Below are 27,473 nucleotides of genomic sequence, written 5' to 3'. Positions count from 1 at the left end.
CAGGCCCGACCCTGAGCACCCGCAGCCCGCAGCTTCCAAGAGGGCCGAAGGCTGCTCGCCGAGGCACGGGGCTCCCGGGCACGGAGAGAGGAAGCGCGCGCCCTCACTCTACCTCCAACAAGTCGCGGTCACCCCGGGGAAGCTACACGCCGCGGCTGTCACGACACGAAGGCCACCCTGAGGGCGTCGGACCTCGGCCACCGCTCGCCCGCCAAGCAGGGCACACCCGCCCAAATGCAGGCGGGAGCCCTGCAGACAGGCGCCCGCCGCAGGACAGTCCGCGCCTGCGCCCCGCCCCTCCCCGCCCCCGGACTCCGCCCGCGCCTGCGCGCTCCCGGGCTTTCGCGCCGCTCTGGTCAGCCAGAGAGAACCGGAAGTGCGCTCAGCGGGCGGGAGCGTGGGGAAAGCGCGGAGGCACGCGCCCCGCTGCGGCGGATCTAGACAGCGGGGGAGGTGGGTGGGAAGATCTCCCGGCGCCTTGGCAACAGGTCTACGCATGCGTCTGCCCGGCCGACAGTGAGAGGGGAAAGTGGACCGGCGAGGGCAGGGCGAGGCGGGTCTGGAAGGAAAGCGAGCCATTTCCCGGAAGGGGCGGGACTAATGGAGAAGGCGCTGGATTCGAAATTACTGCCGGGAGCTTAGTGCTAGGGAGAGCAGCGGGAGGCTCCCCCAGCCCTTGGGTTTGTTTGTTTGTTTGCTTTAACTTTGTTTGAAGGAATTCGGGAACTTAGGGGCGGTGGTAGTGGTTAACTCCGGGCCAGGCTGGTAGATGACAGAAGTGTGCCTTCCACAGCCGCGAAGAGGGGGTGTCTGGGTAAGTCCCGCGGGACAGGCTGAGACCGGCCTCCCGGTCCTACCGGCTTCTAGAACACTGGCTCCCGAGAGGGCGAGCGCATCCACAGCCGCCCTGCCAGGTCCCCTTCAAGCCCATCTGGGCGACCTTCCCCGATGCCCACTCACACACCGCATTGAGGTTCCGATTGGAAAGAATAGATTTCTTACAGCATTTACCACTTACGAGTGTCTTTACGGTTGTCTATGTAGTCCTTTCTCCCCTACCAGCTCCAGCCTAGGTTGACACCGCTTTAAATAAATATTCAGGTAAAGGTTGTTTTGGGCCCTTCTCTATTCGCTTCTCATTCCGATGTTAATCATCCAATCCCTCTTTACACAACTTCACATCGATATGCAGACCTAGAGAAGTAACCTCGCTGCCATGTTTCATTTCAGTCTTACCTCCAATGTTGGGGGAAATGGCATTCACTGTTAATTAACCTTATTCTCGGGTCACCCAAACCTCGGTCAATAACCTCAGGTCTCCAGTAAGGAGGTAAATTCATTTGTTCAGAGTCGCCAGTCACTTCAAAAAGTAATCATATATTGCGTTCTTTATCGTGCGTTAGTGAAAAAGCGTGACATAGTGTAGGCTAAAATTTGGGCGGAACCATCCTGTTGAGTAGCTAATGACAAACACAAGCGGGAAGTTCTTCCCTAGCTGTGACTTCCTCCGGGAAGCTTTGGTGGATGCTTTTCTATATACTCCTGTGCTTTGATTCCTTACTTTTGGCCCTGCTATCATCCTATTAAAGTGCTACAGCCTCACCCTACCTAGAGATTTAAATCCAGAACCTGATCGTCATCATATCTCCAGCACCTAGGCACATTCCTAATAAATACTGGTAGGAAAATGAAACATGGGACTCAAAGTTTAAATTAAATTCATATGACACTATAGCTGAAAAAAATTAAAACAGCACGACTTGCTGAAATTATGAGATAAATTCCCTATAGATATAATACTGCACGCTGAAGGTTTATACTGTTTGTCAATTTTATTTGAAAATATAGTTAACTAAATGTGAATTTGGAAATTTAACTATTTCCTGTCCTTTCTTTAAACTTTGACAAAGTAGAAAATTTGCCTTAATAAAATGTGGTTTTGCATAAATCAAGCTATTGACTTCTTTTATGTTCTTTACATTTGATTCATTAGCGGAATTAGCAAGGAGCTGTGTTTTTCTCACCTCATTCAGTTTTATAATTAACCAATAGAAACTTAATAGCTTTTAAGGAAGCTTTAGAGCATAAATGGATTTATGGGCACCATATGGTTACATCAAAGGGTCTGCTTTTGTTTTAACTGGAGGTAGATTCTTAAGCCCTTTGCTAATGTGGCAACTTACCTTCTTTCAAGCCATCATCTGGATATTCCTGCTACCAAAATCGATCTCGAGAGTCAAAGAATATTAGAATCTTGTTATTTATCTGGTTTAGTATGTCACCTTTCTAGAAAGTCTTGTTTTCTCTGAGGCTGATCACAGGCTATCCGGAACCTAAATCCTAGGCTTCGTACTCCCAAGTCAGGACGTTTTTCATATGCTGAAACTGTTAGTAAGTTATAAAACTCTTTCTTATATATTATGATTTTGTTTGTTGACTCCTTTGTTGTTTCACAACCAATTCTTAAAAGTTAGAAATGGTAGGAGACACATTTTGTTAGTGATTTTCTGATTACATCGTGAGAGTGACATCAGTAGTTAATACAAGATGACTTTCCAGGCTAGAACCCAGGTTGTGATCTACTGGCCAGACACAACAGTTGGTGGTTTTATCCCTCCTTTTAAAAGGAGTCTTTTTAGATATCCAGTGTGAGCCAGAAATAAAAGCAAAAATACAGAGAAGTTCACCCTCAGATTTTATTTGGTATTAATAATGTGTTTTAATGGCTAGTACTTTACAAATGTTATTTACCTTCATAACAATGTCTTAGAAAATGTATTACCCCATGTTCTTTCCAGAATTCACCACAACTTTTCAAATTAACTCAAGCTGCCATAGTGTTACAGCCAGCCGACATGTTAATGTCAAATAAATTAGCACTGGCCCCCAATTAACTGCTTAGTATCTTATGTTTATTCTGTATTTTTCTTTCTAAAGTAATGTGACCACGTATATTTACACACTTTACAAAATGAGTGTACAGAATAACGTTCATGGCAGGACTGGCCGCATTATAAAATCACGGTTCAGAAAACTGAGGGAATGATATACAACAACCTTTCAGCACTGGCTTTCATTGCATCTGTGTGCGAATGTATAACATGGACTTCTCAGAAGGTTTCTGCATATGAGTAATGGCCTTTTGATTTCATATATTTTTGCCATCTACCTTTAGTTTTTAGGCTGAATTCAGTTCATTATTCAGAGGGTAATAATCTGGGCTGTATTCATGTAATCAGATTTAATCTTCATTGCATACATTATATATCATCAAATAACAACAGAGAGAAAGAAAAATAGGTGTAGGTGTTGAATAAAGAAAAGTTATCTGAAAAATACCTGGGCAGGACAACAGAGTGTAAGGTGGTTTTTTCCCTAAATTATCCTGTATCGCACAAGGAAAAAAGACTAGCATTCATTTTAAAATATGTTGTTTTAAATTTCAGATTTTCCACTGTGAACTGTATAGCCATACAATTAAAAACAATACCTGTTATAAAAATGTAACTCCACCTGGCAATCCTGGTGTATACCTTTAATCCCAGAATTTAGGAGGCAAAGGCAGGCAGATCTCTGAGGCTGAGGCCAGCCTGGGCTACAGAGCTAGTTCTAGGACAGCCAGTGCTACAGAGAAACCTTGTCTAGAAAAACTTAATAGAAAAAAAGTAACTCCATTTTTTTCTCCAGTGTTTCCAACATCATTTCTTCCCTCCTTATTTTTCCATCGGGATTTGGGGGTTGGTTTTGTTTTGTTTGTTTCTTTAGTTGTTTGCCTGTTCCATGATTCCTTGCTCAAATATACTTCAGATAACACCAGATAATCAACCATCAGGATGGGAGTGAATGACTTATGGCAAATTCTAGAGCCTGTAAAGCAACATATCCACTTGCAAGATCTTAGTGGGAAAACCATTGCCGTTGATTTGAGTCTCTGGGTATGCGAGGCACAGACAGTGAAGAAAATGATAGGAACTGTCAAGAAGCCCCACCTCAGGTAGAGTAAAGGTTCTGTGAATAGAGATGAGTCATTGTGTGGCAAGTCTTGGTGTCCTGACTTTGTTTCAATGTTTTTAAATTGTCTTATATTTTGAGATTTTAGAATATATTTAATATATCTTGGTCTAATATTTTTATACTGATGACTTACGATATGTATCTCTTCCTCTCCAAGCTTAAAGCTCAAATATCTATCTCCACTGGCATGATTCACTTACTGACACCCAGAAGCTCACAGGCCATTATCCCCTATGTGTCACTCATCTTCAGTCAGTCCATAGTAATTCTTACCAGGATCGCTTCCAAAATACACTGTGTTCAAAAAATTCCTCTTGGTGTCCCGATGTCTGCCAAGCTCATGTCCTGGCAGTATCTCTGCTGGTGGAATGGTATTTTCACTCCCCTTTGCCTGTTCTTAACCTCTTCCTCCAAACCAGTTTTCAGATTGCAGTATGTATAGTCAAAAATTGTCCTTGCTTAAATGTCATATGCTTGCCTGGTCTCACAATCTTAATATCAGCCAATGAGATGGTTCAGTCTTTTTTTTTTTTTTTCCATTTTTATTAGGTATTTACCTCATTTACATTTCCAATGCTATACCAAAAGTCCCCCATACCCACCTACCCCCACTCCCCTACCCACCCACTCCCCCTTTTTGGCCCTGGCGTTCCCCTGTACTGGGGCATATAAAGTTTGCGTGTCCAATGGGCCTTTCTTTCCAGTGATGGCCGACTAGGCCATCTTTTGATACATATGCAGCTAGAGTCAAGAGCTCCGGGGTACTGGTTAGTTCATAATGTTGTTCCACCTATAGGGTTGCAGATCCCTTTAGCTCCTTGGGTACTTTCTCTAGCTCCTCCATTGGGAGCTCTGTGATCCATCCATTAGCTGACTATGAGCATCCACTTCTGTGTTTGCTAGGCCCCGGCATAGTCTCACAAGAGACAGCTACATCTGGGTCCTTTCGATAAAATCTTGCTAGTATATGCAATGGTGTCAGCGTTTGGATGCTGATTATGGGGTGGATCCCTGGATATGGCAGTCTCTACATGGTCCAAGAGATGGTTCAGTCTTAAATGCACTTGCTATCAGGCTTGATAGCCTGAGTGTGATCCTCAGAACCCACATGGTGGAACAATACAACCATTTCCTGCAAGTTGTTCTTTGACCTCCCCATAAGTTCATGGGCTTGCATGTGCCCACACTAGCACACACACACACGAATAAATGTTTAAAATGTTATCGCATGAACAGTGTTTAAACCTAGTATTTTGTACTCCTATTGGGTCTTGTTATCATTATGATGATTAATATGTTACTAATTTGTATGCTTCAGGAACCTATTTTTTCGTATTTCATATTTAACTCAAATGAATGTAAAACTGGTGTTTGTAATGGAAGGGGAGCCACCAATGCTGAAAGCTGATGTCATAAGCAAGAGGACTCAGACTCGTTACGGGCCTTCTGGAAAATCAAGGTCTCAGAAAACAGGGAGATCACATTTTAAGTCAGTCTTACGAGAGGTGAGCATTCAGATTCGACTAGTAATTCTTATTTGAATTAAAGTATATTTTATAAACCTACACGCTAACCGTATTGTGACTACAGGAGTATTATGTGCAGAGAATTTATGATAGAGCTAGACAGACCTGAGCCCACATTCTAGCACTGACATTTAGAAATACTGGGCAGGATTTTTAACTTATGTGCATTTTAAATCTTAGTAAAATTGGACATAGTAATACTCCGCAGTGATTTTATAAATGCTTGAGAAATGTGTCTGCAGTAAATAACCCGTGGTAGGGACTTGATTATCTTTCCTTTTAACCCAGCAGTTTAAAAATGCAGGAGAGTCACAAGTTATTTGCTTCTTTGACCAAGGTTAAGGTCATCACTGGTTTATGGGTATAGGTATAAATATTTAGGCAGGAATTTGATAACATGTCCATTTAGCAAAGAAATAGTGGTAGATTCTATACCTATGTCCTCTCCAATTATGGGCCTCTACCCAGGCTACATTACCAGGAGCTTCGATGGGAAAGGCCTCAGATTCATCAGAGATCAATTGGTTGTTTCTCTAACAGTCACTACGTATTGCACCAGTAAGCACCTCTTGCCTAGCAAGTCGGCATTCTAGCATGCAAGTCTAAGGAGGACTGGAGTTAGTGTCCCGGCTATCTGGATAGTACCTTCTGGAGCTTTGAAGGCTACCCAGGATTTAGGAGGTTTGTTTGTTATAGGATCTTGCTATAAAGCCCAGGCTATCCTGGAACTGGCTATATAACTTAGAATGGTAGTAAATTCATGATCCTCCCTCTTCAAATTACATTTTTAAATTTTAATTAAAATATATCACTCTCCCTTTCCTCCCTCCAGTCCTCCAAGTCCCCTCTTATCAACTCCTTCCATGCATCCTCCTCAAATTGGTATCTGCTTTTTCTTTATTGGTGTGTAAAAGTTTGCAAAACTATGTAAATGCAACCTGCTGAGTTCATTGCTGTTGTTTGTGTAGGCTTTAGAGCAGACTACTTCATATGGGATAAGCAGCTAGAGAACTCATCTCTGGGAGAGGCTACCTCTTCCTGTAGCAGAAGTCATTAGTTGCCTGTAGTTCTTTGTCAAGGGGTGGAACTCCATGAGGTTTCCCCCAGTTGAGTTAGCATGTCTTTTGCTGTTGCCACCAGTCTTCAGTTTTATTTATGCAGCCATCTCTAGGAGAGACTTTCACAGCCAACTTCCTGGTATATTTTTGAGGAGTTATACTTTATTGTTGGCTTTTCACTTAACACATTATATAGATAGTTCCCAGTTGTTTCTTTCTGTTTAAAATTATAACTTATAGTGTTATATAACATGTATAGGACTCTGAATTGTTCTTATGACTGTATATCATTTACATTTTAACTTTTCTCCATTATTCATGAAATTATGAACTTTCTTAGTGTAATTTTTTTCTTACCATTTTGAGATTCAAATAAAATTATTCAAAATAGAATTGACAAATTGAAATTCTAGAATTTATTTATTTATCAATTTACTTTTGAAAACAGGGTTTCTTTATATAGCCTTGTCTGTCCTGGAGTTTACGCCGTAGACCAAGCTGGCCTTGACTCGGAGATCAGCCTCCCTCTGCCTCCGAAGGGCTGGGATTAAAGATTTATTGCACCCCACCTGGCTTAGAGTGATAGCTCTTGCCAATTACTTTCCTACAAAAGATACTCACAAAAGAACTATGAATCTTTGATTTATCTTTGCACTACATAGAAGCAAAGATAATTAATATTTAACTCAGTCATGGTTAATTCTAGCACTCAGAAGGCAGGAGAATGTCTATAAGTTTAAGGCCAGCCAGGTCTACAAAGTGACATCCTGTCTTTAAAAATCGTGGAGATAGTGTGTTTAATATGGTGACATGCTTTAGTAGACAATGCATAACACAGTGGTTCTTGAACTGGGGTTTTCTGATCTTACATGTTTTAAATAATTTTCTGTTACTGAGGAGTTAAACTTAATGACTTAATAGTTGAAGTAAACAACTGTACAGTGTTCTAACAGTTTCCTGTGAGATTAGCTCCTGGAAACATCTGTGAATCTCATCCTTAGAACATTAAATATGCTGTATATTTATGTCTTAAGGGAATTGCTCTGTTACTACTTATGTATTACAATCATTAGGGCTACACAGAGAAACCCTGTCTCAAAAAAACCAAACCCCTCCCCAAAAAAAGGAAAGTGAGTTATTATAGTCCATTACAATTTTAGCATTTTGTGTCCATTCAGCTTTGCTTAGCTATCACTAAGCAAATATTTCTGAGCTAACAGTAGGTCAGAAGTACAAATTAATCATCCTTCAATACCAAATCCATCCTATAGAATAAGTAGGAGAAGATGCAACCAGCCATATCATAATTTGTGTGCTGTTACTTTGAAAAGAGTTTTGAATGTAATTAGCATGCAAAGCTAAAACAACATTGCTTAGTATGAAAAGATAATCCCTAGCTCAGGTAAAGAGAGAAGATATGTTAGAAGCAAAAATGTTTCCCGAAAGTCACACACCTAAGTCTTGAGACTGTTGCCAGATTTGAGCTACATCTGGCAGCTTTTTTGTTATATATTATACAAAAAAAAAAATTGAACATTCTGAGCAATAGGTGTTTAACAATCTGTAGAAAGTGCATTTGCCTAGCCTCTTTTCTTTGTATTCAGGATTCTTCAATTCAGAAAGAACTATAAATTGTAAATGTCAAGGAATGTGAGTTATTAGTGCCAGGCAGTAGTGGCGCACGCCTTTAATCCCAGCACTTGGGAGGCAGAGGCAGGGGGATTTCTGAGTTCAAAACCAGCCTGGACTACAGAGTGAGTTCCAGGACAGCCAGGGCTACACAGAGAAACCTCTCAAAAAACCAAAAAAAAAAAACCTGAGTTATTATAGTCCATATGGCTAAAGTCATCAAGATCAAAGCCATAACCCAGTGGGATCTCACAGTGGATTATTTATGCATCATAAAAGGATAGAAATCTCCTTGCATAGGTGTTTGATTTCCTAAGAGGAACCAACAACTTAGCCTTGTGAGAGTTCCCCACCGTTGTATGATACACTCCGTGGGAAGTACACCAGGTACGGAACTGATGGCAAACTGAAGAATGGACACTACCGAAATCCAGCTTGGTGAACCAATGAGGTTTAGAGGCGGGAGGTTGGGGAGAGTACTTACAGGAATTTGAGTAAGAGGTCAGTTAGAGGAAGAGTAACAACTCAAAGACAACTATGTCACTAAAAGTCCATCTGATGTAGGCAGTAGCTCTTAAAGGCTGGAAACTCGGAGCACACTACATAACCTGCTGTAGGTTAGGAGGCTGGAGAGTGTCCATTCCGGGTGGCTCAGTTGGTCTGAGTATCTTTGTGGCAGTTGAGTTCCATCTGTCTCTTCCATGCAGCCCAGCTGATCTGTCTCCCAACAGTCCATACTACTTATATATTCAGGGAAGGGAGGAGCCTAGTGTCACTGGTCAAGGTCAGGCACTTCCTAAATCCTTAGAGTTGTATATTTCCTGATCTAAGCTTAATCAGCTTCCCTGAAAGATGGAATGTTTTCACTGTCTTAGAACATACTGTGTCAATACCAACCATAATACTGTAGAATTATCAGTATTTCAGTGTTGCTTTCTGCAAGATAATATTTTAAAAATTACATAAGCATAACCAAATTATTTCACCTAAAAGGTTAGCAATCCTCTCTTAATGCCAGTAAATTATTCAGTATCCAAATTTCCAAGTGTTTCTTTAATGTCATGTTTTAATGCCCAGAAGACAAATACTACTAATGTTTTAAATGTAGAAGTAAACTAAAACTCTGAAAAGTTGAATGTCCTGAACCTACTTGTTTCAGTGCCTTGAAATGCTCGAGTGCCTGGGAATGCCCTGGGTCCAGGCCGCCGGGGAAGCTGAGGCCATGTGTGCTTACCTTAATGCCAGTGGCCATGTGGATGGCTGCCTCACCAACGACGGCGATGCTTTCCTTTATGGAGCCCAGACTGTTTACAGAAATTTCACGATGAACACAAAGGTATAGCTTTTCTTTGTCTCTTGATATTTTTTTTTTACATTAAAACTTAATTTTTTAAAATTATATGTATGGGATGGTAAGTGTGTGCATATGAATGCAGGCATTGAACCCACCTAAAGCTGGAGGTACAGGGATTTGTCAACTGCCTTACATGGGTACTTGGAACTGAACGAGTATCTTCTTTAAGAGTAGTATGAGCAACCACTAAACCATCTCTCTAACCCTGTAAATAACTATTTTGAAGTGATAGAAATGGTAAAGTTAATTACTTATTAAAAAGTAAATTAAGAACTGTTTTAAGCCGGGCAGTGGTGGCGCACGCCTTTAATCCCAGCACTTGGAAGGCAGAGGCTGTCTTACAGAAGTATTTTCTCAATTGAGGTTTCCTTTTTCCAGATGACACTAGCTTATGTTAAATTGATCAAATTAAAAAAAAAAATGTAATGCCCATATACTATTGGGTCTGGTGCTATCACCTGGGCAACCTACTAGAGTTTACACCCTTAAAGACAATTGATTCTCCCTCCCACAGAAACCATCAACTGTCAGTTGTTCCTCAGCTACAAGTGGGGGCTCCTGCACCTCTCCTGCTCAGTGCTGCTCAGCTCTGAAATGTTGACTGCCCTCAACTTTGGCAGGCAAGCAAGCTGCTGTGTTCATAGACGCAGTGGTTCTGGCACTCTTTTTCTCTCTCCTCCCCAACCTCTCTAGCTTAACAGTCATTCTGTACACTCCTCCACCATAGACCCTGAGCCTTGGGGAGAGGAAGGGTGATACATATGTCTGAACACCGCACAAACACTTATTCTCTGCACATAAAGCCCACTGCTTCTCTAATAAGTCCGAGAACTGTAATAATTCATGAATACAGGATGCAAATGTATAAGGCAGTCCAATACTATACTATATCCTCTTAGCAAAATAATAGTAGTAGGTTCACCTCTGGGACTATGAGCTCCCTAGCCATGGGTTCTCAGCCATGTTCTCACATACCAGGCATGTGTTTCCTTTTGTAGAGTGGGTCTTAAGTCTAATTGTAAAGCAGTTGGTTACACTCACAACATATGACATTCATGCCGCTATTGAATCCATATGCTGGTCATTATTGTAGCTCACAGGGTTCATAGCTGGATTAGACTGTTGATGGCTTTTCTGCTCCACAGCAAACATGCATAGCACCTTCCAGTTCTTGGAAAGATGCCCCATAAGGAGGAACTTTCAGCTCCACTTTATTCATTTTTTTTTAAGATTTATTTATTATATGTAAGTACACTGTAGCTGCCCTCAGACACTCCAGAAGAGGGAGTCAGATTTTGTTTGGGATGGTTGTGAGCCACCATGTGGTTGCTGGGATTTGAACTCCTGACCTTCGGAAGAGCAGTCAGGTGCTCTTACCCACTGAGCCATCTCACCAGCCCCTATTCATTTATTGATATGTCACATTCTATAGGTACTGTTGTGATGAGTATAATTTTCTTATTTAAACTTTTGGAAAAAGACTAAGTAACAGCTCATTCTTTCTACTGTTTAACATGAAAACTCTTTGAAGATAAAACCTCTGCTTCTATAGGATCCCCATGTTGACTGTTACACGATATCATCTATCAAGAGTAAGCTAGGCTTGGATCGAGACGCTCTGGTTGGACTGGCCGTACTTCTGGGTTGTGATTACCTTCCAAAGGCAAGCTGAGCTCATCACTTTTTCAATATCTTTAATATTTCTCATGCGTATGTATTTATGAACATAATATGGGCATATAATTATGAATTCCTTTAAGTCTAAAGTATGAGCCATTCACTAACAAAAATCAGGTGGATTGATGAGATGAGCCATGGTTGAAAGCACTGCTACGCAAGCCTGACAACCTGAGTCCATGCCTGAGGTAAATAAATCCAAAGACAGTCAGCACCTCAGGTGATGCTGAAAGCCACCTTTATAGGTAGACGTTTATTCCTTTATGACAGTAAATGTTACAAAGGAGAGTCAGTGAACAATCCTACAGCTTCAACCTCAGAAGACATTGACATGCGTGCTTGGCCAACTAATCAAAATGTTTAAGGATTGCTCATATTTTATAGCAGTACTAGTTTTTATTATGACTTTACCTGGTTTTACGCTCTATACTCATCATTTATACACACATGTGCAGTGCTATTGTTGCTGATGCTAAGCAGTGTCATTATTGAAGTAAGCCATTCACACTTCCCTAAGCAGAGCCATTACTGAAGTAAGCCATTCACACTTCCCTGCCTGTCATCATCGTGTTAGTTTGTTCGTACAGTGATAGGAATTACAGAATAACCTTTTCTCAAATATGCTGTGTAGAAATGTGATTGATCACTGTAATATTTCTTTATATGTGTCCCAGTTCTTCCTGTTATTAACATTTAAGTTTTTTCCGCTTTATGGTAGGGAGTGCCTGGAGTTGGAAAGGAACAAGCATTAAAACTTTTGCAGATTTTCAAAGGTCAAAGTTTGCTTCAGAGGTAACTAAACAGTGCTTTTTATTTCACATCCGACATTTATTCTTGTGGACTTAGTAGTGAATACTACTACAGAAAGGATTGTTTATGAACTACTCATTTTCAGTAATTAATTTTTACTTATCTTGAAGTCTTTTAAATATGTATTGTTTATTGCTTCACTACACACAGTACGAAGGCAAGCCTATCAGCTTATAACCATGTACATTTTTTCATAGGCTGTTTTAGATTATTAGTATCAAGTAAAGATGAATATAACATTAAAAGAATGTATTTGTTGCTTTGATGCTATATTTAATTTCTACAAATGAAATACTACATAGCATGCTGAAAATACATAACAAGTGACATTTGATAAAGAGCTTTACTTTGGGCAGCTACGTGGCTCAGGGGGTAAGAGGACTGGCAGCACAAGCCTGACCACCTGAGCTCATTTGCTTGCTAGCATCCAGGATAGGAGAGAAGTGATGCATAAAAGTTGTCCTCTGACTTCTGCATGCACACAGTGGCATATACATGCCTGCCTGCACTCACACCTACACACCACACACTGGATAAACATGCATACACACAGTACTACAGTAAAATTAAAAGATTAAGTTTATTCTTTGTTTTGCTGCTATACATTTAGTAATATCTTAATTCTAATTTGAGCTGTAAAAGTTGAGGCTACAATTAAGATACAGATAATATTGAAATTTAGGAACTACTTATTCTCTTAAAAGAATTATATGTGCTTGATGAAAGCAATAGTTTATAAAAGATGGCAGTAAGATACAAAATAAGAAAGAAAGGAGACCTGAGAGACTAAACATAGTCTTGACTGCCCCTAAGTAGGTCTGAGGTGGTGTGTGCCTCAAAAGAAACTTTAAGGTGGCAAAAGAGAAGAAACAACTGAAAAATCCTTCAACTCACTGTACTCTTCTTACAGTGCTTCTTTTTCAGCTGTAGGCCTGTTGGTAGACCAAGTCTTCAGCCAGTTCTTTATGAACATCTGTGGTTATTGTGCCAAAGCAGGAAATAGTATAATTTGGCCTGAGGGTATAAAAGAACCCTCTCAATTGTCTTTACAATAAAATAAAGGATGAAACACAAGTAAATAGTACTTGTCTAATTCCAAGTTACTCTCATTGAAATAGTGTCAGCAAATATGTACTATTTGGGAACATTTAATTGTGGTCTTTTATAATTATCCATTCTTCTAATTTTAATAATTTATACTATTTTACCTATATTTTAACCTTTGAAGCTCTGTCATTTATCCAGAAACTATTAATACAGATTTTTAGTACACTTAGTTTTTCTTAACAGTATATGAATCAGAATTTCCAACAGCTAATTAATTACCTCAACACCACACACTTACCCTTTGAACTCACTTAATGTTTTCTCAGGAGCATCTCATTGTCCTTGATAGTATTAAGGTAATCTGAAACTTCAGCCAAAACCAAAAATTTTGTTACTCAAAATCTTGGCAGTTGCATAACACTTCTTTTTGCTTGGTAGGTTTTGGGGTTTTTTTGGTTGGTTGGTTGGTTGGTTCAGTTTATGGGTAGAGGGGTTGTTTTTGTTTTTGTTTTTGTTTTTTGTTTTTCTTGAGACAGGGTTTCTCTGTATAACAGCCCTGGCTGTCCTAGAATTCTCTTTGTAGATTAGGCTGGCCTTGAACTCTCAGAGATCTGCCTGCCTCTGCCTCCAGAGTGCTGGGATCATAGGCATCCCCCACCACGCCCAGCTACATAAGTATTTCTTAAAACCTGCCATTATACAACTTGCTATTTGTATACAACAGATTATTAATGTGTTAAACTATCCACATTTAAAAAGTTTTATCTAAAAACTTAATGTTTTATTTGGACACACAAATTACTCTTTACCCTTATTTCTGATACAAAATAATGAGTGTGCATTTGATTCTGTTTATACTCTGGCACAATGAAAAGAGGCATATACAAATTTATTCTCCCTCCATACATCATTTCCTGACAAACTTATCCAAAAAAAGATTAAAAAAAAAAAACCAACTATGATGATTAGATATAATCTGTACAGACACACAGGTATGCACGCTCTGTCTCTTTTTTGCAATTCTTCTCTACCTGGGACCACATGTAATGCTTATAGAAAAAGTAAGCATTTCCCCAGGCCAAGCAAGTGGGTTTATGATCACCAAAAAAAAAAAAAAAAAAAAAAAAAAAAAGTAATTTGGCAGATTAAAGAGAATATGATAATCAATCTCTCTCTCTCTCTCATATATAAAGGTTTAACCAGTGGATTGAAGACCCTTGCTACTCTGTTCCACAATCAGCACCAAAAAAAGTGGTTCACTGCTCTGTGTGTTCCCACCCAGGTAAGCAGGCACAGCAAATACTCCAGAATACAGGAGTCTGAATCCATTTGCTCTCAACATCCATTCTTACACCTTTATTAAGACACTACTCGGAAATGTCTTAGAGTCAGAAGCTGATTTACACAGATATTGTGAACATTTAATTAGTGCTGGATAAATGAAATAATGTAGCAATGATAAATATAGAATGAGTAAAATATACTGTTACAAATTATTTGGATTTTAAAATTATCACATTTTGATGTATGAATCTATTTTTATGAAAAATACAAATCTTACAGGGAAATGGAGATAAACCATTTAGTTTTATACCAATGTTTTATGTTTATATGCTTAATTATCCATTGTCCTATAGTACATTTTACTATATAGATAATAACTTAAAACTAGTTTGAAGTATTAGTTCATTCTTATTGAAAATGGGTTGGGTCTTCATCAGATAGTTGAAAAAGATAACATTGAACATGAGCTTAGTATGATACATGCCTGTAATTCGGTACTTGGGAAGTACAGACCATAAGATTGAGTTGAAGGTCACCTTTAGTTACGTAGAGAGTTTGAGGCCAGCCTGAACTACGTGAGATCTTGTCTCAAAACAACAACAAAACAGAGTCTAGAAAGTGTCACTGAATGTGTTTCCTTTCAACGGCAAGGCGGGTCCCGCCCATACCTGAGCTGCAGTGCTACTCTTCCTGTCCCAATTCCTGTCCCAAGCAGTAGTCAGCTCCCTGTAGCTGAGCACACACTGGCAGGGGAGACGAAGTGGGGCGGCTTTTAATATGTGCAGTAAAGAAGCCCTTCATGAATTACTGTATTAAGGAATAATCTTTCTTACTAACAATTACATTCTACTTTCCTACCTTGTAACTTCTTCATAAACCAGAAAGTTTTCCATTATTGGATATAAATTAATTGACACTTCAAATAAATGAGTATTTTGTGAGCAGTGTCATGATAGTAAGTTATAATTCATGCTAGGAACCACTGTGGTGTTCATTATTCTTTTAGCCTAAGCATACTGAAACCCACACTGTATTAGACAAGAATAATTTTGAAATATTACATAAGAGAAACAGGGGGCATGTTGAAGCCAGTTGTGCAGAGCAATAAAAATCACACATCTTTGTGTCTCCAAAAAGGTTCGCCAAAGGATCATGAACGTAATGGATGCATATTATGTAAAAGTGATAAATACTGTGAACCACATGATTATGATTACCTCTGCCCTTGTGAATGGCATCAGACAGACCATAATAGGCATCTAAGTGAAATAGAAAACAATATTAAAAAGTAAGTTGTTTTTAGCACTTAATGTTTTTTGTTATGATTTGGTTGATTTACTTTCACAATAACCTTCACCCATATGTCTAGAGCATACTGTGTTCTTCATAAAAAAAAAAAAAAAATTATCCATCTGGGCTAATGGTGACACACACCTTTAATCCTCAGCACGTGGGAGGCAGAGGGACAGCTTGGTCTACATACCAAGTTCCAGGCCAGCCAAAGTTACATCATGAGACTCTGTCTCAAGAAAACCAGAAGAAGAAAAAAAAAAAAAAATCCGTCTAAGCTGCTGGAGAAATGAATGAACAAGTAAGGGTGTTTGCTGCCGAGCCTGAGTGTAGTCACCAGAGCACACATGGTAAAGGAGAAAACCTAGTCTAGCAAGCTATTGTCTGACCTCTGACCTCTGCACAGATGCCCACACAAATTCACACACAGTTAAATAAATGCTACAAAAAAGTAAAAATAAAACTTTACCTGAGAAGGTACCAATTTGTCTTTCAGAGAAAGCCCTGATAATTGTGTATAAGATACTATAAGTGGATATTTGTTATAAAACAAGGAAATTATATAAGATTTCAGTCTGTCTAACTATCTGATTGTATTAATAAAATGTATAATTTATCTCTAGGAAAGCTTGCAGTTGCGAAGGATTTCCATTCCATGAGGTAATAATCCAACTGTGTATTTTTTTTAATTGTTATATGGAGAAATTTTAATCCAGAACATGACTATTCTGGTAAGAAATGACACCAAAGACCTTCTAGGTCTGTGTGATCTGGCTGGAGTACAGTCATGGCCCTTCATCCCAGGAGACAGAGGCAAACAGATCTGAGTTCAAGGCCAGCCTAGTATAGAGCAAGTATCAGATAAAGAGAAGCTTAGGTCCAGGTGTTCTAGTGCACAACTTTAATCCCAGCACTCAAGAGACAGAGGCATGCAGATCTCTTGAGTGCTAGTCAATTCTCTTCGATGAGTTCATTTGAGTCGGTGAGTTGAGAGGTAGGCAGTAGAATTGAGTTCATGGAATTCAGAGGTTGTCTTACCAGGACAGTTATAGAGAGACAGGTTAGAGGAAAAAAAAAAAAAAAAAAAAACAAGCTAGACATGGATGAAGACAGATCCTGCCAGAGAGTGAGAAGAAGCCAAAAGATTAGAACATATTGCCAAAGTTAATATGGGCCCAAGAAGAGCAATTCAGGGGAGGCAGAGAGAGAAAAGCCAGATTAGATCAGTCAGTTTGGAGAGGAGTTAGAGCCAGAGCAGCTGAGTTAAACCAGCCAGCAAGAATTCAGAAAGAGCTGGAAGACGTGAGCTTATTCAGCAGGAAGTCTCAGAGGCTGAAAACACTCTAGGTGTAGGCTTAGGTTGGATTGTACAGAGGCTTGAAACTTCCAAGACTAGGCCTAGCTTAGCAGAGGGAGGCAGAAAGCCTTTGGAGACAATTACTTCAGGAGAATTAAAGTTACTTTTAAGTCCTGATTTTTGTCTTTTTATTTTTTCACTTAGGTCATCCAAGAGTTCCTTTTGAATAAGAATAAAATGTTGAAACCGATCACATACCAAAGACCTGATTTATTATTGTTTCAGGTATCTGGAAGTAAATTCTTACTTAATAATACAAAATTAGATATGAGAAAGATCAAAAGGATATTAGCTTCCATGTGTGAGAGGAGACTTAAAACCTAAAACAGATAACTGTTGACTGCCCCACTATTACTCATTATTCACCTCCAACCTTTACCCCTTGGCTGTGTAAGATCCATACTTTTCAGACCATAAGGCAAACACAGACTGCTTCTCAGAAAGATGTCTCGGTTACTATGTGCAGACAAGTCGAATCCAGGAATATGTCCAGGAAAGAAGGTTCAGGACAAGGGATGCTAAGATCAAAGACACTGACTATGAAATGTCCTGAAAATAGAAGTAATATTACCACCTCGTCAAATCACCATGAGTGTTAAATGAGGTTATTTTAACCTGTGATGTTGTAATTAGGGAAACAGATGGCTCAGTGAACCTACTTGCACATTACCTTGCTGGTAGTCATTATACTTTATAAATGTCTTCCTACTTAATCTACATAAACTGTGAACAGGGTTACATTCTCTCCATTTATAGATTGAAAAATGACCTAGGAGGGTCAAGGAGCATCCCCCCCCCTCCTTACATAGACTGGTACTCTGGTGGAGGGCCTTCTCAACCAGGTTGTCATTTGACACCTTCTCCTTAGGGAGCTCCTTGTTTTTTTCTGGAAATATCATCACTAATATTACTTTAGCATTACTCTTAAAGCAAAAATAATATTGTCTTAAGAGTATTTCTTGTTTTAAAAGTAATATTTACTTTAAATATTTATTTACTGTATTTCTAGAGATTTACTGTTCAAAAAATGGAGTGGCCCAGTCACTATGCATGTGAAAAATTGTTGGTGCTTTTGACCCGCTATGACATGATAGAAAGAAAACATGGTAGAAAGACCTCCAATCAACTACAGCCAATTAGGTAATGTATGGTTGACACTGGAGACATGGCTCAGCAGTTAAGAATAACTGTTGCTCTGGCAAGGGACCTGGGTTCACTTCCCAGCACCCAAATGCTAGTGTACAACCATCTGTGACTCCAGTTCCAGGGAATCTGATGCCTTCTTCTGGCTATTATAGGCACCACGAATCCTTGTGATGTACAGACATATATGTATGTGGGCAAAACATACATATGTTTAAAATAAATAAATCTAAAAAATAAATTTTATTTTATTTTTTAAATAAAAATTTATTTATTTGAATTTTAAAATAAATTTAAAACTATTAGTAAAAAGAATTTTGTGATAAACTGTTTCCACTTGAATATTTGATAATCAGAAGTGTTGCTCCCTATGGGTATGGTATCTGTTCTCCAAAAGTCAAGGAAAGCCCAGAAATTAAAAGCATAATTAGTTCAGGACAGCCAGAGCTACATAGTGAGACTGTGTCTCTCAAAAAAAAAAAAAAAAAAAAAAAAAAAAAAAACCACTAGTAAGTATAGCACCCTCATTTCATCTCAGAACTGGAGGCCAAGGCAAGCACATCTCTGTGAGTTAAGGCCTACCAGGGCTTCATAGTGAAACCCTGTCTCAAAACAAGCAAACATACATACCCACAAAGTACTGTTAAAAGGTATATACATCAAGAAACAAAGTGATGAAGCCAGGAGGAAGATATGGACTGAAACATTGGTCAGCTCTTTAATGAGTGAGTGAAAGCATGCACATGCGTAGTAATATTCACATAATGATTAATGATAAAGCTCTTGACTTTGGATTGTATTTCAAGTGTTAGTCTTAAATCTTTAATACATGTGTTGAGTATTTTTTATGATTGTTGTGTATAGATATGTTACTACTAAAAATATAATGACATTCAAACAATTACAGTTAAAATAGGAAACAAAACTATCAAACCGCCGGGCAGTGGTGACGCACGCCTTTAATCCCAGCACTTGGGAGGCAGAGACAGGCAGATTTCTGAGTTCGAGCCAGCCTGGTCTACAAAGTGAGTTCCAGGACAGCCAGGGCTACACAGAGAAACCCTGTCTCGAAAACAAACAAACAAACAAAAAAACTATCAAACCAAGAGTATATAGGGAAGAGGAAGTGTGTAGCAAATACAACAATTGCTAACAGAAAAAAAGACTTATGAATGAGCCCAGCTCTCACTAGTCACAATACATGTACATAGGTTCAATTTGTCTATAAAAACACAGATTGCATTGAGTAAATAGAGATTAAAAGTTTCATAAAGAATACAGAATACATGTACAAAGTTTAAAAACAAAGATTTAAGATCTAGCAGGCAAATACCAAAGTATTGTAACGAAGTAGACTTTAAAACAGAAATCATTGAAAAAGCAATACCATAATAGTAAAAATACATTGAGGGGCCTGGTGAGATAGTTCAGAGGTCAAGAACACTTGTTGCTCTTGCAGAGGACCTTAGTTCAATTCCCAGAAGCTACATGGAGGTTCCTAGCCACCTGTCGGTCCTGTTCCAGGCATCTGAGCCCCTCTTCTGAGCACCCTGAGCACCAGGCATGCATCTGGTGCATGGACACCCACATACATACAGGATAAACACTCACATGTAAACACTCACATGTAAACACTCACATGTAAACTAAAATGAGTAAATATAATGAAAGTACACATTCAGTACATCCAATAATTTTCAACTCTACCTCACAATAAAATTACTCGATTAATTCCAAAGAATATATAGACAGTAATTCCTTTTATTTTTAACTCAAATATTGATGGAAATTCAAGTGAATAAACTAAAATTTTACAAATAATTTGTATATTTAGACCTTGGTATTTGAATTTGCTTTTCAGAATTGTTAAACCCCGAGTCAGAAATGGAGTCCATTGTCTTGAAATAGAATGGGAAAAGCCTGGTATGTATTTGTTATATGCAGAATGTTTAATTTCCAGCATTTGATTCAAATCTAAAGTAGCTAGTGAATATATAAAATACATACATGCTTATGAAAAAAGTCACATGCACTATAAATTGTATTTCTTATTTTACTTGTTTTATTTTAAATAGACTTTGACTAATAAAGGTGATAAAATTCAAGTGCTTTTACTTTTAATATCTCTGATTTTTTAAATGTTTGGAAATAATGCCAAAGTAGTTGTGATTCATATTTCTTAAGAAATTGCTTCCACAAATGAATTGTCTTTGGGGTCTTATATTTAACTGTTTCTAAAGCAATTGGGGTGAGTGACTAGTAGCTAAAAACGTTGTCTTTTTCCTTTATGATATCTAGTTTCCATAGGAATTTTTACTTTTGTTACAACATAAAAATAGTGTAAGCTCTGACTGAGCATCCAGACTACTGTATGTATGTATGTATGTAATATATATATATGAATGTATGTACGTGTGGGATTATGGGGGTGAGCCACACAAGGTCACTCTATGGTATACATATGGAGGTCAGAGTACAATTTGCAGTATTCAGTTCTTTATCGTCTATCTCATTTTAGTAAATATCAAAATACAAAACACAGTACAGGCTCAAAATTCCACAGTCTTTACCAATTCAAACACTTTAAAAAAAGTTCAGTCTCTTTAAAAAATTTTTTAAAACTCCAACTTTTAAAATCCCAAGTGTCTGGAAAACTCTAAAAATCCAGTCTCTCAACACTGGGCTCCTATAAAATCGAAGTAGATTAAGTGCTTTCTTACTCTATCCAGGAAGAAGCAGAGCTCAGTCATAGTCAGATCAGAGTCAAACCAAGGTTCAGGGGCAGGTTTGGGACTCCAGAGTGCCGCTATGTGATGTGGGTATCTCACATAGATGCCTCCTCTTTAGAGCTGCTGCTCTCCTTGGCAGTCTTCTCTTGGTATGCTGGCATCTCCTGCTGCCACTGGGCTGCACTTTCACCAATAGCCTCTCCTGGTTCTTTTCATGGTGCTGAACTCAACCTCTGCATGGCTCCTTCCGTCCTGGGGCTTGAACTGCTACGGATGCTCGTCTGACTCCTCACAGTGCCAAATCTCAGCTGTTCTTCACAATTCCTTCATGCCTTCAAAATCAGTACTGCCTAGGTGACTCTTCCAATACCAAGTTTGGCTACCTGCTAAAGGTACAGCCATGGCCACCTCTGGAACTCTGCCTGTGTGTTGACCCTGAGGAAACACTTCCCAGAAAGTGTCACTCAATGATTCATAACAAAAGGATTTTGTTTTGTTTTGTTTTTTCAAGACAAGGTTTCTTTGAGTAGCCTTGGCTGTCCTGATACTTGCTTTGTAGAGCAGGCTGGCCACCTGCCTATGCCTCCCTAGTGCTAGGATTAGAGGTATTGCCGCCACTTCTCTGCTGATTCACTCTTCTTAACCACCACTAATTTCTCTTCTCCAAGTATCACTTATCCCAGTACAGCAAAGGTTTCTTCAAAGTTTGGTCACTCCAGTGGTGCTGGGCTCTTGTTAGTCACAGCTGTTTCTTGGGAACCACAAAATCTTAATTCAGAATAGCAATGGCTCTCATACAGTCTTTAATGAACTCTCAAATTTCTCTCTAAAACTTCAGAAACCAGACCTTTATCCTCTGCATTGATCTCAGCATTCTTATCTTCTAAGCTCCTACAGATCAGCCCAGAGTTCCAAAGTCCTTCCACAATCCTACCCAAAACAGTGGGTCAGACCTGTCACAGCGATACTTCATACCCACTCTATGTCTTCTTTCTTTTGAGGAGCATACTCTTTATTCACTGTTGGTAGAAGTGTAAATTGGTGCAGTCAACTGTGTAAATCAGTGTAGAACTTTCTTAAAAAATTAGGAAAACTAACTAAACAAACCAACAGAATTATAGGACTCAACTATGCCAATCCTAGGCAGATCCTTAAAGGACTGTCCTTTCATAAAGATGCTTTCACATACATATTGATGTTCACATTAGATATCAATAAATGATGAATCATGAAAAATGTAATAGATATACACTATAGCATTTTATTCAGCGTTAAAGAAAAGTAAAGTTATAAAATTTGCAGAAAACTAGATCTGAAAAATTTTGAATGAGGCAACCCATGTTCAGAAAAACAAACAGTCCATGTTCTCTGATGTACAGCTCCTCACTTTGAGCTTTTCTGTGTGTTTTATTGTAAGTGTCTTTATAGACATTCTCATTTAAGCTGTTTATGGATCCTCTAATGCTGGCGTATTTTCAAGAAACTGATAACCAGGATTGAGAATGGGGACATGTAGCTTGCCTGATGTACAGGAAGCCCTTTGTCCTGGAAAATTGCTTATTCCGTTCCTTATCTGTAATTTAAACACTTTTTCCAAAGAAAGTTTTCTATTCTCTCTACTGATGCTGCCATTTCGGGAAACAAGAGAATTTAAAGGTTTTTGTTGTTGTTGTTTTGTTTTGTTTTTCGAGACAGGGTTTCTCTGTGTAGCCCTGGCTGACCTGGAACTCACTCTGTAGACCAGGCTGGCCTCGAACTCAGAAATCTGCCTATCTCTGCCTCCCAAGTGCTGGAATTAAAGGCGTGCGACACCACACCCGGCTTAAAGTTTTAATGTGAGAAGAAACCTCCCTTTCAAAAAAAAAGTAGAGTCGGTTCAAAAATCAACACTAACAAAATACATGAGGAGAGGAGGAAGAAAAGAGCCAGCAGCCAGAAAGAGCAATGAGGTGATAATAGTACATGAACAGGATACACCCTCTGCATGTATGTAACTCTCAAGAATAAATAATAGAGAAACAACAGCATCTTAGAGCAAAAGTTGTGGTGAATTATCTATCCGTTTTTGGATAGTATAGTTTTATAGTTACTACTTGAAAAACTGAGTTTTTAAATCTTTGTCTCCTCTTTTGTATTTTTAATCTTCTAGAACATTATGTGGTGGAAGATGGAGACCCTGGAAAACTGAGCCTCCTTACAATGGAAGAAGCGTCCCTGTTTGAAGCAGCCTATCCTGATGCTGTGGCTGTCTACCAGAAACAGCTGTCAGAGACCAAAGGAAGGAAACAGAAAAGTGAGCGTTACGTGGATGTGCCACGCACTCGTCTTACAGGAGTCGCATGAACTGTTCTTGTCTAAATTTTGTTGAAAGCTTTGTCAAGAGTGAAAACAGTGCTCTTGCCTCTGTGTCCTCATGGACTTCACCTTCTGTGTTGCAGTGCTGGGACCACATGTTAGGGCCTACCAGCCAGATGTTCAGTCCCTGCATCTCATACCAAGCCCCTGCATCTCCTTCTAAAACAAATGCTGGGAGTCTAACACTACACTCTGTTTACTAGCCTGAGTAAGCTAAGTACAGGATAGCGAGTGTGCTGTAATGCTAACACTCACTGAACTTAGAGCAGCTACTGCAAATATAGTTTGTGTTTTAAGTCCTCAGAATTTAGTGAAGAAAGTAACTGAATAATGACATTTTTTTCCAGAAGAAAATACTGTACAGTGCTTACAGGAATGTACTGGGTAGTGGGTAGAGGTAAGCCAAAAAAATCTTACATAGATTAGTGCTTTAACTTTTTGGTTTAGGGTACTATTTTTGGTTTCGCTTGAGTTTGTTTGTTTATTTTTTTATTTTTTACCCTAGTAAAGAAAAGGAAAGACATTTGTTATATATTTTTCTTTCTTTTCAGGTATGAAAAATAAGCCTAAAGGAAGCCATTTACCGGAAGCAGATGATGTGATCAATTCTCAGTCACTTATGACTTTAAAACCTACATCTAAAGCCTTCCCCAAGCAAAATCCCAAAATTAATTTGGAAAATTCTCCAGATCCTATTTTAGCACAGGAATCTACTTCCCCCTCATTGAATAGTTTTGTTTCCCCTGAAAATGCTCCCTGTTTGAATTTACAAGAACAGTTAGTGCCATCTCCCAGAACTTTGGCTATAAAGCAAAGTAAAGATGTCAGTCATTTTCTAGTTTCAGAATGTAGTCAGCCCAGCTCTTCCTCCCATGACATCTCTGTGATTACTGATCTGCAGTTGAGTACCATTGATTGGGCGGGTACTTCTTTTAGTAATTCTCCAGCAGTTCAAAGAAACACTTTCTCTCAAGACTTAGCATCAGAATCTGAGTCATCGGCCATCCTTCCTGACTTTGAACAGCTGTCATATGAATCAGAACAAGGGACCTCAGACAGTGAAGGGTCCGGTAGAGACCTTCAGCAGAGCAACCCTGAAGAGCAGCTCCTTTCTGGCATCAGTGCTTTACATCTTCATGATTTGCCTCTAAAAGAAAGAATACGTATCAAATCTTCATGCCCTCAGTATAATGTAGGAGCAGATGCTGGCCTGGAAAGTTTGCCCCTAAAATTGAAAGGCTCTTGTATTGCTTACAGTAGCTCTGATGGCTCATCCAATTTTTCAAAGGATCTTACAGGGGTATATCTTCACAAAGAGTCCAGAAACTCTAAAGTTCTAGACAGCCGACTCCAAGAAAACTGCGGGGCGAATACTTCCTTACCTTATTCTTTCAGTGACAAAGCAGTAAAGACTTCCAGTCTTCAAGTTGGGCTGCCAACTGCTGCTATACCTCATAATCCAAGAGTTGCTGTGAAAACTACTAAGAACCTTGTCATGAAGAATAGTGTTTGCCTCGAGAGAGATTCCTCAGATGAAGACAATGCTCCAGGGTCCTGGAAATCAAAGTATACTGCTCCAGAAATGAAACACAGTTCTCAGAAGCACAGCCTAGTCCATGTCAGAGACAGTACTCACAACAAACTCAGAAATCCTAAAGTGGAATCTAAAGAAACCAAACTGTGTAATGAGTCTTTTAAAACAGCTGAAGATGAAGAAAACGGGTTCTCAGATCTAGGGAGAAGTCCTCAGAGTTTTCGACCATGTCATGACAAAGATGAGAACTCTACTGCCTCCTGGGAAAATCCTCTACCTTTACGCCAGAGGTTAAAACTCAGGTTCCAGAACACTCAAAGTGGATTTTATAATACTTAAGTTTAATGTGTTTGAATGCTGATAGTATTAGCAGGAGCCAAGCAAACTGATGTTTGGTAGAAAATGTACATGAGTATCTGCTGTTTAAATCAAAATTGTAGTTTTAAAATGTTAACAGCCAAGTATGGCTAATGCCTATAATCACAGCATGTAAGAGGGCCATGGAGTCCAGAGGATCATCCACCAGGAGTGCAGAATCATTCTCTGGTATGGAGAGTGTCAGGCCAATCTCAGTTATCTAAGAAAGAAAAACAGTTAAAAGTTTGACTATAAAAGATGAGCATCTGGTGACAGCTTCAAATAATATATTTTTAGAACATTTTATTATTCTTGAAATGTCTTTATTATTATCTAGCTTTTTTTTGTTTGGTTGGTTTGGTTTGGTTTTGGTTTTGGTTTTTTGAAACAGGGTTTCTCTGTATAGCCCTGGCTGTCCTGGAACTCACTTTGTAGACCAGGCTGGCCTTGAACTCAGAAATCTGCCTGGCTCTGCCTCCCGAGTGCTGGGATTAAAGGCGTGCACCACCACGCCCGGCCTTATTATTATCTAGCTTTAACATATCGGTTTATTCTTTGACTGAGTAAATGCTTTATCATTTTTAGTTCTTGTATGTCTAAAGCATTTGTTTATATATTATGTTTTATCCCCAAGATGGCAACACTTTATAATAGTGTTGCAGTATCTTTTGTGGGCCCTTCCTAATGGCTGTATTTCCCCTTCATGTTAAAGAACCGTTAGCATGCTCTTCCACTTTTAGTAATACCATGCTTGAGAAGTGAAAATGGAAGCGGATGATGTGTGGTCAAGGGTGGTTGTGAACTCTGGATAAGGAAAGTCACTCCTTATATACATTCAGAAGTTCACGGGCACTGCAAGCAGGAAATATTTTAAAAATCAGATGTAAAATCAAAAGGGAATTGGAAGCTTCCTTGGGAATCGCACAGTAATAATAGTAATGGTGTGGATCCCATCTTTCTGGTTTGGTTCTTGAGCTTTTATTTTTGTTTTGTTTGTAATCTATAGAATTGTTCTCTTTTGCTTTAAATTTTCATTTGTAGGTAATGTTGACTTTAATTCCTACAAACCTTAAATCTTATATAAATTATAAAATGCCTAAAGGCATCTAGGGTTTAAAAGATATAGAACAGCTGTTTGTGAATGACTGGATCCTGAAAGTAGAAGATCAAAGGAATCCATCAAAAACTTATTAAAAGCAAGCCAGGCGTGGCAACACACACCTTTAATCCTAGCATTTGGAAGGCAAAGGCAAGTGGATCTCTGAATTCAAGGCTGGCCTGGTAGATAGAGCTAATTCCAGGACAGCCAGGGCTACACATAATTCCCGTCTTAAAAAAAAATCTTTTTAAACAAAAACAAAAACTATCAAAAGTGAAGAGTAAGCTAGCAAGGTTATAAAATTCAAAATTAGTTTCTACATAGTTGTAGTTCTGTATAATCAGTGTATGACAATGAAATTTCACCAAGTGAATTAAAGTACTCTGTTTACAACATCAAAAAAAAAAAAAAAAAAAAAAAGCCGGGCAGTGGTGGCGCACGCCTTTAATCCCAGCACTTGGGAGGCAGAGGCAGGTGGATTTCTGAGTTCGAGGCCAGCCTGGTCTACAAAGTGAGTTCCAGGACAGCCCGGGCTACACAGAGAAACCCTGTCTCGAAACAAAACAAAACAAAACAAAACAAAACAAACAAACAAAAAACATAGCAAAACTTAGTTACCAGTGAAAAACAATGGATGAAAATAAAGTATAAATAAAAAGAGGCATCCCAGATTCATGGATCAGAAGACTTAACTTGGTAGTACTGTTAAACTGGCGAGTTTAACTACCAGCACTTGGAAGGTAGAGGTAGGCGAATTGCTTGTGTTAGAGGCCAGCCTGGTCTACAGATCAAGTTCCAGAACAGCCAAGGCTATACAGAAAAACCCTATCTCAAAAAACTAACCAATCAAGAGAAAAATAGACAACTGTTTGGTTTCAATCCAGTCCCTTCAATATCATGTTTGTTTGCTTCCATACCCCCACCCCCAGAACATGACAAGCTGATTTCATTGTTCAGATAGAAATTTAACAAAATAACACATCTTGGGAAAATCGGAGAATTCACACTTCCTTATTCCTGATTACTACAAGGTTGTATAAATTAAATATGTTATACTGATATAAGGGTAGATATGTAGATAAGTGAGTTGGACAGAATCTAGTCTAGAAATGTACCCTCATATTTATGGTCAATTGCATTTTTAGCCAGTATGAAGACAGCAATGGGAAAACAAGTCTCAATAAATGCTTCTGGAACTTTTGGTTGTTCA

The 27,473-nt window shown here is 39.0% G+C and overlaps 2 protein-coding genes across 13 annotated transcripts in view; one reads left to right on the top strand and one right to left on the bottom strand.

Annotated features, from left to right (window-relative positions):
* Smc6 (structural maintenance of chromosomes 6) overlaps window positions 1-515 on the bottom strand; it is a 53,900-nt gene extending 53,385 nt beyond the window's left edge. For 3 of the 5 annotated variants that reach the window (NM_025695.4, NM_001324476.1, NM_001361252.1), the window contains exon 1: window positions 113-515. The gene's annotated coding sequence lies outside the window, so the exon portion shown is untranslated. The remainder of the gene's footprint in view (window positions 1-112) is intronic. The other 2 variants (XM_011243892.3, XM_006515173.3) reach the window with 2 other exon arrangements.
* Window positions 372-27,473, top strand: Gen1 (GEN1, Holliday junction 5' flap endonuclease). Of its 8 annotated transcripts, none has more exons than XM_006515041.3 (14): window positions 372-453; window positions 3,808-3,994; window positions 5,333-5,519; window positions 9,387-9,563; window positions 11,134-11,244; window positions 11,977-12,050; window positions 14,309-14,397; window positions 15,537-15,687; window positions 16,313-16,349; window positions 17,191-17,271; window positions 18,056-18,186; window positions 20,051-20,112; window positions 23,068-23,211; window positions 23,825-27,465. In XM_006515041.3, the coding sequence occupies exons 2-14, from the start codon at window positions 3,834-3,836 to the stop codon at window positions 25,144-25,146; spliced, it is 2,727 nt and encodes a 908-aa protein (XP_006515104.1). In that variant the 5' UTR covers window positions 372-453; window positions 3,808-3,833; the 3' UTR covers window positions 25,147-27,465. The 8 variants fall into 8 exon arrangements, with proteins under 8 accessions (XP_006515104.1, XP_006515103.1, NP_796305.3 ...); XM_006515040.4 differs by lacking the exon at window positions 372-453 and adding an exon at window positions 593-680; NM_177331.5 differs by lacking the exon at window positions 372-453 and adding an exon at window positions 594-814 and having other exon boundaries at window positions 23,825-27,463.

Source organism: Mus musculus, chromosome 12 (assembly GCF_000001635.26).
Source record: "Mus musculus strain C57BL/6J chromosome 12, GRCm38.p6 C57BL/6J".
NCBI classification, from domain to species: Eukaryota; Metazoa; Chordata; class Mammalia; order Rodentia; family Muridae; genus Mus; species Mus musculus.
The sequence above is the reverse complement of the archived record's forward strand: the minus strand, read 5'-3'. Positions and strand labels throughout refer to the sequence as shown.